The sequence below is a fragment of the Triticum aestivum genome, chromosome 2B, assembly GCF_018294505.1.
Source record: "Triticum aestivum cultivar Chinese Spring chromosome 2B, IWGSC CS RefSeq v2.1, whole genome shotgun sequence".
In the NCBI taxonomy this organism is placed as follows: Eukaryota; Viridiplantae; Streptophyta; class Magnoliopsida; order Poales; family Poaceae; genus Triticum; species Triticum aestivum.
In genome coordinates, this window is record NC_057798.1 from 578,852,224 (window position 1) to 578,871,333 (window position 19,110).

At 46.5% G+C, this 19,110-nt stretch overlaps 1 protein-coding gene and 1 long non-coding RNA gene across 5 annotated transcripts; one reads left to right on the top strand and one right to left on the bottom strand.

The window, feature by feature from the left end:
- Positions 1–2,656: 2,656 nt before the first annotated feature.
- On the top strand, positions 2,657–7,314 carry LOC123046137 (very-long-chain aldehyde decarbonylase GL1-7). Its single transcript, XM_044469425.1, has 10 exons — positions 2,657–2,800; positions 3,745–3,968; positions 4,118–4,350; positions 4,919–5,138; positions 5,335–5,716; positions 5,791–5,898; positions 6,066–6,266; positions 6,374–6,472; positions 6,770–6,940; positions 7,061–7,314. Exons 1-10 carry the CDS (start codon positions 2,741–2,743, stop codon positions 7,220–7,222), a joined length of 1,860 nt encoding a protein of 619 aa, XP_044325360.1. The 5' UTR covers positions 2,657–2,740; the 3' UTR covers positions 7,223–7,314.
- Positions 2,821–7,840, bottom strand: LOC123046138 (uncharacterized). 4 transcript variants are annotated; one of them, XR_006421974.1, is made up of 6 exons: positions 7,718–7,839; positions 6,404–6,483; positions 4,106–4,348; positions 3,748–4,032; positions 3,340–3,674; positions 2,821–3,244 (listed from the first exon to the last, which is right to left on the bottom strand). It is a non-coding gene; the product is annotated as an uncharacterized lncRNA (long non-coding RNA). The 4 variants fall into 4 exon arrangements; XR_006421972.1 differs by lacking the exon at positions 2,821–3,244 and having other exon boundaries at positions 3,246–3,674; XR_006421973.1 differs by lacking the exons at positions 2,821–3,244; positions 6,404–6,483 and having other exon boundaries at positions 3,246–3,674; positions 7,718–7,840.
- Between the last annotated feature and the right edge of the window lie 11,270 nt (positions 7,841–19,110).

Here is a 19,110-nt window from a genome sequence, read left to right on the forward strand (position 1 = left end):
CGTCGTCATCTTTAGGAGTCGTCGTCCTACTCGTCGTCGCCGGTGAGTTCGACGTAGGGCGGTGGCTGCCACAGGTGGGCTGACGGCCTCTACCAGACCAGAGGCGCCGGTGGCGCCTGCACCACCTCCTCCAGTGGCTCCTGCTCCTGCTCCGGCGACCGTGGTGGCGTTGCTGACCATGGGCCGACTCCCACCGAGTCGGCCATCTCCGGCGCCATGCAGGACCAGCTCCACCGCTGGCCCACCAGACGAGGGTCCCACACGGCAAGGGGCTGCTCCTCGTGAACCTCCTCCTTGACGAAAACGTCTAGCTCCGGGATGGCCACGTCGCCGGCCGCAGAGAGGGACAACGCGGTTTCCAGGCCATTCCCATTGCCGCTCGTCGTGCGTGTTCATGGAATCCTCCATGACACGCCTCATGAGCCGGGCCTCCTCGTCATGCGTGGCGCCAGTGGAGGGGACAGAGATGGCGACGGCGTCAGCGAGATGTCGCGCACACGCCTACGGCCGCACACTTGGAGCAGGCTGTCTGCATGAGCCGGACACAGTGGGCGCTGGCCAACAAAGTAGGACTGTCGACGCAGTTTGTGCTCGTCGCGGAACCACGTGTCCCATAGAGGCGAGTCAATGCCATACCTGGAGTCCCACAGCAGATCCGATGGCAACGGTTGATCTCTTTGCGGCGGGCGCGACCGCTCACCGGCACCGCCGGGATTAGCGCGTGGTCCGTGGAGAGACGCCAGTTGTTTGGCAAATGAACATCTCCCCGCGGGAGCGGCATGGACGTCTCCCAGTACCGGCGGCAGACATCGACGTGGACGTACATCCTATTGCGCTGGCCGGCCACCGGCGGCGCGAGCTGAAAGGCCGGCGGTGCGGGCGGCGCGGATCTGCTGGAGCTGCGCCGGCCAGACGAGGAGGCGGCCTCGTTGTCGTGCTTCTCCTCGCCGCTGATCCAATGCCAGCCCATGGCGCCGGTGGGAAGGTTGGCGAGTGGGGGTGCGGTGGCGCTGGCTACGGTTTGCTCGTTCGTGTCGGGGCTCGAGGAGGCAGGCCGGCGGGGAAGTGGAAGCTGTTGATTGCCTGATCCAAGGCTTCCAATTTAAGAAGGACGACGACCGCATGATGTGTGGCTGACAGTAGGGGCCCGCCGCACGTGCACATTTAGTTTGGGCGGTGGAGGTAGGTTGGCGGCCGCCACGCGTCCCCGAGGCGGGTGACCCGCAAGCGCGTGCCCGTCTGTTCGGCGTCCGTGTCGACGCAAACCGAGCGCATATTTGCGTCGAAAATGCAGCGGGCCGGACGCCAAACGGACAAATTTGAGGACGCAGCCACGCGTTGGGCTGTGTCATATGTCCGTTTTGGTTCAAACGGACGCGCGCGGACAAGATGGGATCGCGCGTTGGAGTTGGCCTTAGCTCATATGTCAAGGAGAACCATGTACTAGACTCGCATGCCAAGCAAGGACGTGCCAATACCAATCAAGGAGGAAACACCAGATGTCATTTAGTTATCTGAGGGCTGTGTCATATTCAGTGCAGCTCCCTCGGACATTCTACTGAACACGGTTTCCATTTAAGATTTGTCTATCTGTCCTTAATATTATCGAATACTACATTCATAAAGTAATATAAAAGCGTTTAGATCATTAAAGTAGTGATCTAAATGTTCTCGTATTTCTTTATAAAGGGAGTAGTAGAGTACTATATTGCTCGCAAAAAGAAAGTACTATATAACTTTCAGGAGCGGCGTTTCAGCTCCGGCAAAATAAAAATTTCGCCAAAAATAGCAAATAAATTCAAAAAATTCCGAATTTTTGTTGCAAGCCAGATGCCTGTGTGCGTGATCTTCATGCAAATTTTGGTAGAGTCTTGACATTCAAGGAGCACGCGATAAAAAAGACAAAATTCGGCTATGTGAGTAAGGTTACTGTTCATGCAATGTTCTGGCCGATTTTCTCTTTTTTGCCACGAGCTCCACATATGTTCAAATGGGATAAAAATTAAAATTTGCACGCACATCATGCACTCGAACATCTTCCATTCAAATTTTTTTCTATTTTTTTATCGTGCTACTGTTCACCAGGTTCATCTAGACCTGGGCACCGAATTGGATATTTGATAACTTTCTGTACATTCACAGTTTGACTTGACTAACTTGCTTACACAAACTGCAGCTCATGTCACACGCGCATGCTTATTACTCCTTCTGTTCCAAATTATCCAAGTCATTTCACACACGCATGTTTATCCCCTTCCACAACAATAATTTTGTAACGGAGGGAGTAATTATTATGTTAGTTCCCAGCTGACTACAACATTTCCTGTTTCTGTTATTTTAACCATTTATGTTTATCCCCTTCCACAACAATACCTTCACCTAAGCAACACAAATGCCAATAGCAAGCAACAACATGTTTTGTGTGATCAAACACACTAAAAAAGCATGTTTTATGACTTGGATTTGAGTACTTCTGCCTAGAATGTGCCTTGGAAGGCAAGCCAGAGAAAAATACAGTTGGGGAAGTGGATACTGTGAAGGAATAAAGACTGGTAATGGGAACGGAAACATGCATGGGCACATGAAAAAAATGACTTCTTTACACAATATTGCAAGAGCATATTGTGCAACCGTCCATGCATATAAAAATGCAACCAGAGCTTGAAGTTCTTAGCAGAGCTCGCTTGCTGAGGGAGCTGCTTACCTTGGAAGAGAGAAAAGTGGTCGCTCATCCATTACCATGGCAACACGGCCGGGTCCTTTGACCGAATGGCCATGGCACTGGATGGGCAGCTTCAAGGTATGTTACATCTTGTCTGCACTTTACGTGCTACTGTCTGTTTGGAGTGTTCCTTTCTGATATTTGTTTTTGGTTCAGAAATGTAGGACATAATGTTTTATTTTATCTAGCTAAATTCATGTTTGCAAATTTAGGAACATCATATGATTGAGCGACCAAAAAAATAAACTAACTACTTCAATGAGGATATTCATATATTTCCTTCAAAAAGTATGCATTAAATAAAGTTTTATACGCATCATAATGTCCCAGTACTGAAGTCAGGTGGAACAGGAATTGCAGCAAAACTTGCATGTCGTAGTGAACACTCAAGACTATTCTGTTATCAATTAAATAAAACTACCTGTATTTTGAATTGTAAATAGTATATTCTAGCATAAGCGTTTCAGTCCCATGTTGCTGATTCCCTGAGTACTTTTCAGTTTTTCACATGATCCAGAAAAACTGCTTCAAGAAAAACGATGGAACCAAATTATATTATCATTCTATTATGCTCTGTCTCAATTTAAGAAACACAAGAAAGATAAGAGGATAGGGACCTTTGACAAATTCCTTTGCATGCTTCTTGCACGGTGGATAACGACCAGGGTACGATAATATAGGCACCGGTAAAATCCCTGATAGCAGCAACCAAATCATAAAGATGTATTGCTGGGCAGATCATGCCATTCTCATGAAACCTTGGACCGTTTGCATTCATTGGCCTTTGTGATCTAATATGAACCGCCGACAATAGCTTTACTTTTCACACAGTTCACACACAATAACCAACTGAATGGACATAAACAAACCTCCTTTTCTCTTCAATACGTAGAAGTTTGCAAGCTTGAAGCCACGGCAATAGCTTCCGAACAATCAAAGATCTGATTACCACCTGCTATACACCGCTGATTAATTCCCATCCATCAATGTCACATGATATTCTAACCATGCACTGCAAGCAGTACCTGGTCTTAGCACCTGCGGCATTGCACACTGCGCACAGGGTGGTCACCAGTGGGTGGGGAGACATGGATACAGCATACACCACCATGCTACCAGCTCTGCTTCTGAGGATGATCCACAACCAGATCTGGATCAGCTTGTCTCGCCACCAAACCGCACGCAGGAAGCACATCATCGTTGACCGCGGTCTTGAATTCGAGCAGGTGGACCGGGAGAGCTCCTGGTAAGCCATATATGCACACGTCCTGCTATTCACTTCTATCACACTCAAATTAACTGGCACATACCTGAAATACAATGGTCCATCACAATCAAATGCTAAAATATGCTATCTTGTGTGTAATGCTAAGCTGTCCTTACCATTCTGTACAGGGATGACCAGATCATCCTCATGACGCTGTTTTTCTACTTGGCCTATGCAACCATCCCGAGCGTCAGGCTCATGCCAATGTGGGAAACAAAGGGAGCCATCATCATGGCGTTGCTTCACATAGGACCTGTTGAATTTCTCTATTACTGGTTCCACAGGGCGCTGCACCACCATTTCCTTTACTCTCGCTACCACTCACACCACCATGCCTCCATCGTCACAGAGCCCATAACCTGTAAGTAGTAGCATTCAGAACTGAGGGTTAACATGATGATGAATAGTTTCACCATCTTTAAGAACAAACAGTGGACCACACACACAAAAAAAAACATTTCATCACTAGTGGAATTAAGTTCACAAGTGTCTAGATTATGCATAGCAAACAATTTGGCGAATTTGTGATCTAAAAACTGACAAAACCACTATTTTTTTAAGATAAATGACATCTGAAAGCATCTGCACATGCATCAAAGTCTCGTGTGTTGGAGTTACAATATCCATTCTGATTCCAGGAGCATAAGGAATTCAAAGCATAGATATGTCCAAAGAAAACAATAGAAGTCTCATGGACGACATTCTGAGACTAAATATATTGTTCAGAAATAAGGTGTTACCATCTTGGTCTTTCCAAAAAACAACCCAGTTTAGATTTCTCTACATGTTCTATTGCTTAATGAATCTCCAAGTGCTTGGTACGTTAACAATTAGTGTTCCATTTTGCAGAAAGCATGTTGATGTGGTATTTGTGAAGCTAATGCACAACTCTCTTTTAACCTAATGAAATTTTACCATATGATTGGCAGCTGTCATCCATCCATTTGCTGAAATCTTAGCTTACTTCGTGTTATTTTCGATCCCCATGCTGATACCAATTTTTATGGGATATGGTTCTATCCTGGGCGTTGTCCTATACCTGGCTTACATCGACTTCATGAATAATATGGGACACTGCAACTTTGAGATGCTCCCAAAGTGGATATTCCAAGTTGTCCCTCCTCTCAAGTATCTCATGTACACTCCATCGTAAGTATAACATTTTAAGCTCAACCTTACAATCATGTTAACATGCAATTAGGCGATGAGACTTTGGGTCCCTTATATTCTTAACAAAATTTACCAGTCGATTCTACAAACAATGCACAAAAAGTTAAAATGGTTAGTCATAGCTTCATAAAACCACAAACCTAATTATTCAAAGGTATTTTTCACATCTCCACAGGTATCATTCTCTCCATCATACACAGTTTCGTACAAACTACTCATTGTTTATGCCATTCTATGACTACATATACAACACCATGGACAAGTCAACTGACGAGCTGTATGAGAGAACACTGATTGGAAAAGAGGAAACACCAGATGTCGTTCACTTGACGCATATCACCACCTTGCAATCGACTTATCATCTAAGGGTTGGGATTGCCTCTATAGCTTCTAAACCCTCAGATAACCCTGTATGGTATATGTGGATGATATGGCCAATGGCATGGCTGTCAATGGTACTGGCATGGGTTTATGGATCCTCTGCGTTTGTCGTCGAAAGTCTCAAACTGAAGAAGTTCAAGATGCAAACATGGGTGATACCAAGATACAACTTCCAAGTAATTGGATTTCCGCGTTGTATGAATCTTATGCCTTAATAGGTGCAAATTGATAGGATTTTCTCCATTTGCAGTATGGCCTGATTAGGGAGAGGGAATCCATCAACAAGTTAATTGAGAAGGCAATATTAGATGCGGATGGAAGAGGGGTCAAAGTGCTCAGTCTTGGACTCCTAAATCAGGCATAATGACCGAAACTTTTCTTGCATAACTCCCTCTTTATACTTGCTTCCACATGACACTTAGCTTCTGATGCATGTTAATTGACATGTTGCAAAAAGTCAAATGCATGCTAATTTCACACAAATGGTCAGCGCAAAGATATTAACCCTCATATTCTTGGTCCCAGGCAAAACAACTCAATGGAAGTGGTGAACTATTTACAAATAAATATCCAGAATTAGGAGTTCGACTTGTTGATGGAAGTGGCTTAGCAACAGCAGTTGTTCTCAAGAGCATTCCTTCAGATACAAAGAGAGTTTTTCTCTGTGGAGGCAATTCTAAGGTAGAACACGCAGTAGCTACAGCTTTATGCGAAAGAGGTGTCCAGGTACCTATCAGCCAGCTATTTTTGTTGATTTCGTTTAGCAGCACATTTTGTATGAATTGATCTCACTGTATACAAGAATAACTATAAATATGTGCAATTTTGTGTAGGTAATCATGAATCAAAAGAAAGAATATGACATGCTCAAGTTGCGAGTTCCAGAGAGCAGTGTTGCCTATCTGAAATTCTCCAGTGACGAAACACCGCAGGTAAAAGTTATCTGGAAAAAGGGATGAAAATCGTCAAGAAGCTTTCTAGAGTGGATATATCATAAGTGGGGTATAACTAGTAGAAATATTAGACAGGACCGTGAAAGCTTCTATAAACCTTGTCAAACTAATTCACCTAATGTTTTTTTGACGGAAAACAGTAGCACACATTATGCTGTAGTATCATCTACCAGCAAATCACAAGAAATTACACTGTAAATATATGTAGCTAGCAAAATAGGAACAAACACTCTGAGAAGCAATATATTCAGTGACTACTTCTTCACTACTATACAGATCTGGATAGGAGATATTATAGATGATAAGCAACAAATCAGGGCACCAAAAGGAGCAACATTTATTCCCACATCACAGTTTCCCCTTAAAAGGACACGCCAGGATTGCACTTACTTGAGCAACCCTGCAATGAAGATCCCAGAGGCAATGCAGAACGTCCACACCTGTGAGGTACTAATGATATGTTCTCATTACCTGGTTCTGTAATTTGACATACACAACTTCCTATCCAAGATTGAAATAGATAATGTGATTGACACTGACTTGTGCTGCTACTCGCTTAATGGATAGAATTGGCTTCCAAGAAGGGTGATGAGCGCATGGCGTGTTGCTGGAATGGTACACGCACTACAAGGTTGGGACATCCATGAGTGCGGAGATGATATGATGGACATCGAGAAGGTCTGGTCGGCAGCTATTAAGCACGGATTCACTCCTCTGTCTAAAGCCTGATTCTTCTGAATCCTGGCAGATATGTTACTCAATAATGATGCGCATTTGAGATTCAGTGTTGTGGAGTGTCAGATAAGTACTAGCTTCAATGAGCAGGGTTCGCATATGTCTGGATAGAAATCCCTGAGCACGGTATCGATAGTTAAGTACCTTGTATTATACTACATGAAATAAATGAATTACCAACTCAAAGTAACTCATTAAAGCATATGCCGCATTATCAGTATTCAAGAGGGGGAAACTCGAACTATGTACATGGCCATGGAATGAGGCAAGTCGAAGAGAGATCCAACACACCTCGGTTTTCTTATCAGTCTTGGTATTTCTTCTAGATTTGGGTAGTAACTTGATCGCCCCACGCCCCCAAGCCCTAATCTCACGGATATCCCACAAAACTGTGAACCTTGTTCGGGATTGGGCGTTGTCTCTATCAATTATGCGACGATTGAAAGACTAGCTAGGCGAGATTAGAGCGAGGAGTGGGGATTGGTGAACCTGCAGCCGGTCGCGCCGGCTCCCGAAGATGGTCGTCGATGATCCAGCAGAATCCCCGCCAGTACCACCCTCCCGAAGTTTTTTTTTTTTGGAGACATACACCCTCCCGAAGATAGTGTCGCCAGAGCATGACGAAGAAGACAGGAGACGGGGCCTGGGGGGTTATTGGGTCGGTTTCGGCTGGCCTGGGGCCTGGCCGCGCTGATGGTGGTTGCAGGCCCGGCCCAGCATAGCAGTAAACGGGCCTGGTACGCATGGCCCGTTTACGGCTACAAGGCCATCTCCGATTCTTGTATGGCAAGCCGTTTGTAAAATTCACCGTATGAATTGCGTTATGATGTGGCTGAGAATAAACGAGGAGAGAGGGGTGTTGTATCTTTTAAGTTACCAAGCTCCCACGAAATGAAGCGCTCCCGTTCATCAAGGCTACAGTGAACGGATGGGACCCCTTGTCAGCCTCTTTACAGTCTATCTTTTTAAGTTACCAAGCTCCCACGAAATAAAGCGCTCTCGTTCATCGAGGCTACAGTGAACGGGTGGGACCCCTTGTCAGCCTCTTTACAGTCTATCATGAAGACTAGGTACGTCGTGGCCTGCTCTTTCTCTGTCTCGTCGTGCCACAGGAGAGGACGGATGAGTGTCGTGGTCTGCTCGATGCCTCGATGGGTGGGTGGGACAGCGGCGTCGGCCGGAGGGACAGCGGCTGCTTCGCCGCATCGGGCTCGGGAGGTCAAGTGAGGGCGTCGGTTTGGTGGACTCGGTTAGATGAGGCATAGAGGCACTTCGGTATTTTAGAGCAACTCCAATGAGGTGATCCATTTCGTCCGGCTGCGTTCGTTTCGGTCGCCGCGGACAAAAACGGTGGCCAAATGCAGCGACCCATTTTTATTGTCTGCTTTGTGTCTGTGCGGACCCATTTTCGTCCCAAATTTGAGCCACATTTGGATCGCGGGCGTACAGAAAGCGGACGCTTTCTCTGTCTCTCTCGTCCGTGTGCGTCTAGGCCTGGCCCGCTTGTCACCAACCCATCCCTCTCTCTTTGTATTTTTATTAGCTGGCCCACCCCACCGCTCGGCGCGCACTCTGCTCGATGCGCCCCTGCTCCGCCTCACTCGCAATCGAGCACGAGCTCCCCTTCTCCGCCTCGCTCGCCGTCGAGCTCGACCGACCCTGCTCCGCCCCGCTCGCCGCCCACGCCGCGTCGCTCACCCTAGCCGCGCCGCGCCGCTCGCTGCTCACCCTCGTCGCGTGGCTCGCTCTCGTTGCACCATGTCGCTCGCCCCTCATCGCGTCGCGCCGCGCCGCTCGCCGCTCTCCCAGCGCTCGCCACTGGTCACATGCCCGGCCACCGCCGCCGCCGCCCCTGGTCGTGCGCCAGGCTGCGGGCTGGATCCGCGCGAAGGTGAGCGACGCGCCCCTCCTCCTCCACTTCTCGCTGCTCCCCGATTTGGCGCGAGGGGCCGGTGCCGAGGACGCATGCCCTCGTTGCATAGGACGACGCTGTGACTGCATAGAGACGACGCCGGCCTGGCCTCCCCCGCGTCGCAGATCGCGTGCCTGGCCCGACCTCGTCCCCTGCACCGCTGTTGGTCACCACCACCACCACTACCACCACCACCACCGTCCCCGCCCCACCTAGTCGCGCGCCCGGCAGTGTCAGGCCTCGCCGCGCCCGACCCCGATCTCGCCACGCCCGGCGGTGCCTGGCCTGGCCTCGCCCTGCCGCACCCTCACTCTCACCGCACCATGCTCGTGGCACTCGCCGTGCCGCCCCCGCCGTGGGGTTCGAGCTCGCCCATCAGCCTCCTCGCGCACTGCGAGTTCCCCTGCCCTACCTGCTACGTGTTTGAGAAAATGTCAGGGCGGACTTGTCAAAAATGGGTCTGGCTATCGTTGGGCGCACTCGCAGACTGAAAATGCGACTATCCCTGGGTGGTTTAAGCTCATTAAACTAATGCTATTTCAAGATGAATACTTCAGGAAAGTTCAATGATTGGCGTATGGCATAGATTAGGAATGTGGACCCCTCAAAATGCTAAGGACAAAGGATTGACTCAAGCTTTAAAGCACAAGACTCTACATTTTCTATTTCAGTGACCCAAGATCGCATTGAGTCTATAGGAAAAGTCAATACTATTAAAATGGGGTGAGGTGTTGCTTAATAGCTTGCTTGCTCAAAATGCTTAGTGATATGCTCCAAAACCCTCAACCACTTTCTCATATCCACATATGTCCCAAACCAAAAAGTCAAACTCGGCCCCACCGATTTGATCTATCCGGCGCCACCAAGTTCATTTGACATAGCCACTGCCAGAAACCCTAGTCACTCCAGTCTCACCGATGGGGATCTCGGTCTCACCGAGATGGGATTGCAAACTCTCTGTTTCCCTTCGTAACGTTTCAGTCTAACCAAGATGAGCAATCGGTCCCACCGAGTTCGCAATGCAAACTCTCTATTTCCCCTTCGTAACGTTTCGGTCTCACCGAGATGAGTGAATCGGTCCCACCGAGTTTGCCTTACCAACTCTCTGGTTAGCTTATTACCAAAGTCAGTCCCACCGAGTTTGTGTAATTGGTCTCAGTGAGATTACGTTATGCCCTAACCCTAAAGAAATCGGTCCCACCGAGTTGACATGTCGGTCCCACCGAAATGCCTAACAGTCACATTATGAACTAAATCAATCTGACCGAGTTTTCTGATTTGGTCTCATCGAGTTTGGTAAATTGTGTGTAATGGTTAGATTTTGTGTGGAGGCTATTGTGGGTGTCAAAACCGGCAGATCTCGGGTAGGGGGTCCCAAGCTATGTGTCTTAGGATCGATGGTAACATGAACACATGATTTTACCCAACTTCGGGCTCTCTTGATGAGATAATACCCTACATGCTGCTTGATTGACTTTAATGAGTATAGGGGTTACAAGAGTTGATCTACTTCAAGATCATATGTTGTGGTCTAAACTCTAGAGATATGATGAGTAATGACATAAACTATCGACTAGCCTAGCCTCGGTTTATATAATGTACCAGAGGCCTAGGATAACAAGAGTCCTAGTCGAATACGCCGGTGGAGAGGAGTCCTTGTCTTGATCACCAAGTCTTGTAGAATCTTCCTTGTGTATACTTCAGCTGTCCGAACTGGCCCATGAGTAAATGGCCATGGGGGTCCTCAGCCCAATCCAACTAATCGGGAGACGACATGGTGAGTACCCCGTAGTCCAGGACACTGTTAGTAGCCCCCTGAATCGGTCTTCAAGTTGGGGACGCTCCTTGATTCTTCCGAACTGTTCTTCATCTTCGATCGTCGGTCTTGAAAACTGGTTCAACAAATCTTCTTATCTTCAATCTTGAGGATTGTCGAAGCAAATCCGAAGAGTTTACATGTCGGGTATCCGAAGAGCCCCTTTAAGTTATCGACTTTTATCAATGCCTTGCTATTTTTACGCCCACCTCGGGTTTGAAGTTGTTCCCGGGCGGCGGTGTCCTCTTGCATCTGAGCTCCAACACCGGACTGTATTCGAGGTATCTTTTGCAGCCGAGCACCAATGCCGGACTATATCCGAGCTCCATCGCCGGACTGTATTTGAGGTGTCATAGATCACCTTGGTTCAAAAAAAGTTGAAGGAGTTTAGCCAAGCTTAATGCCGGAAATGCCCTCTATGGAGCTAGCCACTGGCGCCCGAGCTTTATGTCGGACTGCTTCCAAGGTGGTGCACCACCCCGACTGCGGGCTGATTGTTTGCGGATTTTATTTCCGATTGATGCAATTTACTTACTGACGAGATATGTAGCCAGTAGCCCTCAAGGTGTGTGTGTCGGCCTAAAATTCCGAGATGCACTTTACAGGAGATAGTGATCGGTGAATGGACCCTTGAGAGAGGGTTTTGAGAAGTCGCCGTAATATACTAGCTTGATGCCGGATAGGTCCATATGGTACCTATTGTTGTCCGAAGATGCGTTTGCACATAGTTCGGTCAAGCAGAACCCTAAGCACTTTGAATTTTCTGCATTGAACAGGCAATGCAGTAGCCCCCGAGACACTGGTTGGGTGGCAACACCAGATCAGGGGATCGATGTGCCCCTTTAATATTTTTATATAATAAGCCCGAAGCCCAGTAGCCCCCGAGCCTTAATGCGGGCACGGGTGGCCGAATTAAGGATCGATATCCATAGTAAAATCACAATTATGTGTAATGACTCTATGTATCCAAGTACTTTACATCATTAATGCTCGGATCCACATTGTACAAAACTTTGTTGACCGACCATCGGCTTCAACCTCCTCGGCCAGCAGCCAAGGAGTGTTTGTCCTACTTTATAAAGCCTTTATGAGGGCAAAGATTTATGGCAAACAAGGCAATCCAGTCATGGTTTTATAAACAAAGGTACGCATAGAGATATGTTATATTACGTTATGTAAGAAACATCTTCCAACGAAAATAGTCCCGCTATCGGTTCCTTTCTTTGGGTCGTCATGCTTATCATGATCATGAAACCTCACCTCTGGTCAATGTGGGAGGAAAATATTGAGAATTTAGTTCGGGGAAAGTTCCCAAATTCTATGTTATTAATGAACCAAAATTTTCACTTCCGTCGTTGCCGACCAATGTGATCCTTTAATATTGCTAGCTTTCGGCTTCACCCAGTCTAAGGTACTTACTCAGATGACCCGGTAGTAACAATCATAGAGGTGCTCCCTTTACCACCTAGCCGAACAATCGGGAACATAGGGGTAAGCACAGGAGCCAGGCAACCCAGCTTAGCCAAAATCTTAAGTCAAATTGATGCATATTTATGGCTTTATAACGATGATTACGGAAGGTGGCCCTTGTATATTAAATACAAATGCCGATGATATGTTTATTTTGACTCCGTTGCAACCGTTTATCAGTTGAAAGTGGCCCATCTTCGGCTTCTACCCCTTTGTAGATACTATGCAGGGTGTTTCCGCAATAACAAGACAACCCTTAGCCGATGTCTCAGTGCCCGAAGGCGGTTGTGTTAGCGGAAACAAGGCAATCAGATATGCGGGCTTTATAACTTTCACTTAGCCATAGGAGCTTTAAACTAGGGAAGCTAGCTATGAGCCCCCGGTTAGTGTTTGGCGACATCCGAGGTCAAGCCGTAAACACTTCGGCCAATGTTGTGAATGGCCCTTCATTTAACATAGTCATTGGATCACTGACTAGTTTACGCTTATTGTAACAGTCGGTTTTTGGCTTTCTCCACTAAGGTGCTTAACCATGCGAGCTGGAAGCACAATCGCAGTGGTTCTCCCTTTGCACACCTAGCCGAACAAACCGGAACGTAGGAGGCAAGCACAGGAGCCGGGCAACCCAACTATGGACCGAAGACACAATTTGAAACCGATGCATATATAGCAATATCTGAGAATGTTTTTGCCGAATCCCTAAAGGTTTCCGGCGTTGCACTGCGAGACTTGTGCTGGAAACACACAAATAGTTTAAAAGTGCCATAAGCTTGGAAAACCAAAAAACATCAGTAAAAACTTGACGTACGAACAAGATCAAGTGTTCGGTGCCAATCCGGAAATTGGAAAAAAATTGTGCTTTTGTCGTGCTTTAACATGACACATCTGATCTCAAGACTTCATGCGGGTCAGCCTACGGCTTCAAGCTCCTTACCCCAAAGGCAGAGTACTTCTCTGAGGTCAGTTTAGCGAAACAAACTTGAGTGGCTTTTAGAGAGAAGACATGCTATTCGGCTATTGACCATACACTCGAGTTGAAAAAGGAGCGGTGGAAAAAGACTTTGCAACGACCAAGAAGAAAACACATTTACTATAAAACAGCTCATAGAAATTTTAATAGCCCCCCAAGTGACTTGGGTGAAAGAAATTTATGTATAATGATTTGTATGTACCGAAGTACTTATATCATATCTGTGTTCACCCGAACTTTAAACGCGTCTTAACCGATCGTCGGCTTCTCCCTCTTCGGTCAAGGACCGAAAAGTGTTATGTACTCCGCCTGTCAAGAATATCAACATTGTTTCCAATAATCAGGCAATCAGGCCATAAGGCTGCAATAGACAAAGCGTGCTCAGGGAACTTATGCTGTATTACTGGCGAAGTGTAAGAAGCATCTTCGAAGAAAATAGTACCTCCACCGATACCTTTCTTCGGTTGCTCATTGTTACTATGAGACTTGTGTAATATATTTTTTGTACTCATGAGTTCCGTTGTGTGCCGACCATGATTAAAACAATAAGAGCACTAGCTTTTGGCTTCACCCAGTCTGAGGTCCGAGCTCGGATGACCCGGTCATGACTATCACAGAGGTGCTCCCTTTACTCCCTAGCCGGACAATCGGGAACGTAGGGGTAAGCACATGAGCAAGGCAACACAGCTTGCGGAACACTTAAGTCAATATGGTGCATATTGTGGCATAATACACGAACAAGGAACGAAGCCGTACAAGTATAATCATATGCAAGAGGAAAGGCTTCATAAAGGAAGCCCCCAAGTAAACGAGGTATTTGAATTTGTGTGTCACAAACAAAGTTATGACAAGGATTTTTTTTCACAAATGACTTTTTGCCAGAAAAGTATAATGCTTGGTCGAACCAAGCAAAATATAAAACTGAAAGTTTTTTAGCATAAAAGCCACTTAGCTGGCTAATGTGTTCGGCATTGACGATGCGGTTCGGGCTTGTGGCGGGACGAAGACGCCCATTGATATGTGACAGATCTGACAAGGTTCGCAGTCCTCGGCATGGCTGAGGTTCCAGCCCCCAAGCCCGAGGTGTCCGAGCAAGGAGCTCGGTACTCCGGAGTAGTGGCTGCGTAACACGGTCAAAATTGATTACCTGCACACATAAAACCGTGCAGTCCAGAAAATAATATATATATATATATATAATCCTTGCATAATTACTTTTCGTAAAAATATTTTATTTAAAGTCAATGCCGATGCAGGGCGTTGGCGTGATGCGGTAAAGGCATGGCAAAGCCCGAATTCACAGGTCGGTCTGAGTTCCGGATACGACGTTCGCCAAGCTATGTACGAAAACTGACCGAACCACCACGTGACCATCGTTAATGCGGCCACCATTTGATAGACCTGTGTATAGATGATAGAACAAAGCAGAGTAATAATTCCTTGAGAAAAATAAACCCAAACAAGCAAAAATTGCTAGGATTAATAGCACCTGGTTTATTTGTTGTAGCGGTCCGAAGAAAGGTTACTCCCAAAATTTGGACTCGATCCGCACATCCATTGCATGATGGGTGATGAAGCAAAGGCATGGCGATGCTGGCAAAGGTTGGCTCGCCGAGGCAAAGCCCGTGGTCCAGCTAACGTGATGAAGTTGGTCGGCTAGTGACGCCGAAGTCTTCGAAGTAAGTTGATGAAGGGATGACGAAGCCCCCGGTCCAGAGAGGAGACGGAGTAGGTCGGTGAGGAGATGTTGCAGCTGCCATGTCAGCCGAGGTGTTGAAGTAGTTCAGCGTGATGGACATCGGCTCGATAAGGCAACGGTTCCGCCATGCCGACACGGGTCGTAGCTTGTGACGCGATCAAAGCCGGTTTGGTGAAGTGACCATGCGGCGATGCCGGTGTGCCCGCTCTGTGTAATCCATGGGGTGGCGATGTTGGTGACGATTTATCGTTCGCGATGCCGAACTCTTGTTCGGCTTGCCGAGATGATGATCTGAAGAAGTTGAGCTCGGCTCAACAAAGCGACGGCGTATCTAGCGTAGGTCGGCCTTCATGGAGCAATGTTGTCGGGCTGGTTTGACACCGGCGTGATGGTGAAGATTATATTGGAAAAATACTTTTAATATTAGTGGGGCGTGTTTGAGAATAAAACACAATATCCCATACAAAAACTTCCTTCAAAAAGGATGTCCGAAATCCTGTTCATAAAGAAGATGAACTCGGGTCGGATTCATTCTCACGCAGAAAACAAATCTGAATAGTGATGCACTAATTGGGAGGTTCCCGGAGTTTGGACGGTCGGATTGAGCTGCAATTTTGACAGGTGGTAAATATAGGAATTCCGGAGCCGATCAACGGTTGGATCTTCCAAAGGACGTTCGAGCTAGAAGCTGGACACCACGCTCCAAACTCATCCAGATTCGACAGGGCTCCGGTATATCGGAGATTGGCGGAGATTGCTCCATCAAAATGCGACGAAATTTTACAGGGTCGTCGTAGACTCAATTCCACTAAAGGAATCGTCAAAGCGATGCTCAAGGAGGTGGTGGCGAATACAAGTTTGCTGTCTGAAAAAACAGCACGGTCGTCCGAGGGCAATGTTGACGTCGAGCCCCCGAGCTCCATGGATGATTCCTCCATGACCTTCATAGAGATCGGAGTTGATGTTGATTAAGGCCCTCGTCTGAACATGACGATCGGAGGTAGGGTGCAGTCCTCAGTCAAGCCAAGGTGACCAGTTGAGCCGGTGACGAAGAAGCCGATATCGCAGTTGATCTGCAGTCGAGCCATTGATCCTTTTGCCGATCACACAGCGGAATTCTCAATGAAAGCACCATTGTCGGTGTCAAAACCGGCAGATCTCGGGTAGGGGGTCCCAAGTTGTGTGTCTTAGGATCGATGGTAACATGAACATGGGATTTTACCCAACTTCGGGCTCTCTTGATGAGATAATACCCTACATGCTGCTTGATTGACTTTAATGAGTATAGGGGTTACAAGAGTTGATCTACCTCGAGATCATATGTTGTGTTCTAAACCCTAGAGATATGATGAGTAATGTCATAAACTATCGACTAGCCTAGCCTCGGTTTATATAATGTACCAGAGGCCTAGGATAACAAGAGTCCTAGTCGAATACGCCGGTGGAGAGGAGTCCTTGTCTTGATCACCAAGTCTTGTAGAATCTTCCTTGTGTATACTTCGACTGTTCGAACTGGCCCATGAGTAAACGACCATGGGGGTCCTCGGCCCAATCCAACTGATCGGGAGACGACGTGGTGAGTACCCCGTAGTCCAGGACACCGTCAGCGATATATACCCCTCTACCCTTTCTTCATTCAAGGAGAAAGCCATCAGAACGTGCCTACACTTCCAGCTTTCATTTTCTGAGAGAGAACCACCTACTCATGTGTTGAGGTCAAGATATTCCATTCCAACCACATAAATCTTGATCTCTATCCTTCCCCAAGTTGCTTTCCACTCAAATCATCTTTCCACCAAATCCAATCCTATGAGAGAGAGAGAGAGTTGAGTGTTGGGGAGACTATCATGTGAAGCACAAGAGCAAGGAGTTCATCATCAACACACCATCTATTACCTGTTCGAGAGTGGTGTCTCCTAGATTGGTTAGGTGTCACTTGGGAGCCTCCGTCAAGATTGTGGAGTTGAACCAAGGAGTTTGTAAAGGCAAGGAGATCGCCTACTTCGTGAAGATCTACCCTAGTGAGGCAAGTCCTTCATGGGCGATGGCCATGGTGGGATAGACAAGGTTGCTTCTTCATGGACCCTTCATGGGTGGAGCCCTCTATGGACTCGCGCAGCCGTTGCCCTTCGTGGGTTGAAGTCTCCATCAACATGGATTTACGATAGCACCACCTATCGGAACCACGCCAAAAATCTCCGTGTCCACATTGCGTTTGCTCCCTCCAAACTCCTTCCTTTACCTTCATGTGCAATGTTTTACATTCTGCTGCTATACTCTTAGAATTGCATGTGTAGGTTGATTGCTTGACTTGTGTAAAGTTGCTAAAATCTGCCAAGACTTCAAAATTGGGAAAAGGCTAGATTTTTATTTGGTCGAGTAGTTTATTAACCCCCCTCTAGACATACTTTCGATCCTACAAGTGGTATCAGAGCTACGGTCTCCATTTGCCTTGATTTCCATAGCTTTTGGTGATCATAGCCTTAGTTTCACAACCTAGGAGAGTATGGCGTCTAGCGAGGGAAATTACCACCGTAGAGGTCCTTACTTTGATGGTACTAATTTGCTAGTTGGAAGCATAAGATGAAAATGCATATTCTTGGACATAACCCCACCATTTGGGCTATTGTGTGTATTGGCTTGCAAGGTGAATTCTTTGATGGGAGAGAACCGAACCGTGAAGCTACCGCGAAAGAGTTGAAGATGTTGCAATACAACGCTCAAGCTTGTGATCTTCTCTTCAACGGATTGTGCCCCGAAGAATTCAACAAAATCAACCATCTTGAGAATGCAAAGGAAATTTGGGATACCTTGATTGATATGCACGAAGGTACCGACTCTGTAAAGGAACCCAAATTGGATGTGCTTCAAAGTTAGCTTGACAAGTTCAAAATGAAGGATGGTGAAGGTGTCGCTGAAATGTACTCTAGGTTTTCTCTCATCACAAATGAGATTGCCGGCTTAGGAAGTGAAGAGATGACCGATAGATTCATCATCAAGAAAATTTTAAGAGCCTTGAATAGAAAATATTATACCGTGTGCACACTGATCCAAATGATGCCAAATTACAAAGATCTCAAGCCAACGGAAGTCATTGGAAAAATTGTTTCTCATGAGATGTCACTCAATGACAAAGAAGAGCTTCACAACAATTCAAGCGGTGCTTACAAAGCCTCATGTGATGCTCCTACATCATCAAGTGAGAAACAAACCTTTAATGAAGAATTGAGCCTAATGGTGAAGAACTTCAACAAGTTCTACAAGAGTAGAAGCAAGGAAAGAAGTTCCAAGTCAAGGTCCTACAATGACAAAAGATCTTCGAGTTGTGAACGTAATTGCTACAATTGTGGAAGACCCGGACACTACTCCAATGAGTGTACAACTCCCTACAAAATAAGAGAAGATTCACCTAAAAGAAGAAGTAGAAGAGAAGAATCACCACCAAGAGAGAGAAGGAGTAGAGATGATCGTTATGAACGAAGAACCTCCCGGAGGAGCAAGGATTCGGAAAGGAAGGACAAATCATCAAAGAGCTACACAAAACAAATACATCAATCTCACGTTGGTGAATGGGTATCTGGCTCCGACTCCGACAACTACTCCGAGAGAAGTTATCACTCCGACTCTAAATATACTCAAGATGAAGGTGTTTCCGGTCTAGCACTTGTGTCAACCAACTCCTATGACATATTTGACTCACCAAATGAAGGAATTGGAAGATGCTTCATGGCTAGAGGCCCAAAGGTATCACACCCCGAGTATGTTGATTTCAATAGTGATGAAGACAATTTGTTAGGTGATGATGATTTACTTGTTGATAACTCTAGTGATGAAAACTATGGTGAACTTGCTATTAATCATGCTAATCAAGATAAAACAAATGATGATGATATGAAGGAGATTGAGCGTGTAACTAAAGAACTAAACACTCTTAAGTTAGCTCATGAAACTACCTTGGAAGATCATCGAGAACTTTTAAAGACTCATGAAAAGTTACGCTCTGAAAAGATCAACC

What these genes read in the sequence shown, in the direction of transcription:
- LOC123046137 (XM_044469425.1), top strand. Translation starts at nt 2,741, where the DNA reads ATGGCAACACGGCCGGGTCCTTTGACCGAATGGCCATGGCACTGGATG. An exon ending in ACTGGATGGGCAGCTTCAAG is followed by an intron (nt 2,801 to 3,744) that starts GTATGTTACATC and finishes CACTGCAAGCAG; the next exon opens with TACCTGGTCTTAGCACCTGC. An exon ending in TATCTCATGTACACTCCATC is followed by an intron (nt 5,139 to 5,334) that starts GTAAGTATAACA and finishes ACATCTCCACAG; the next exon opens with GTATCATTCTCTCCATCATA.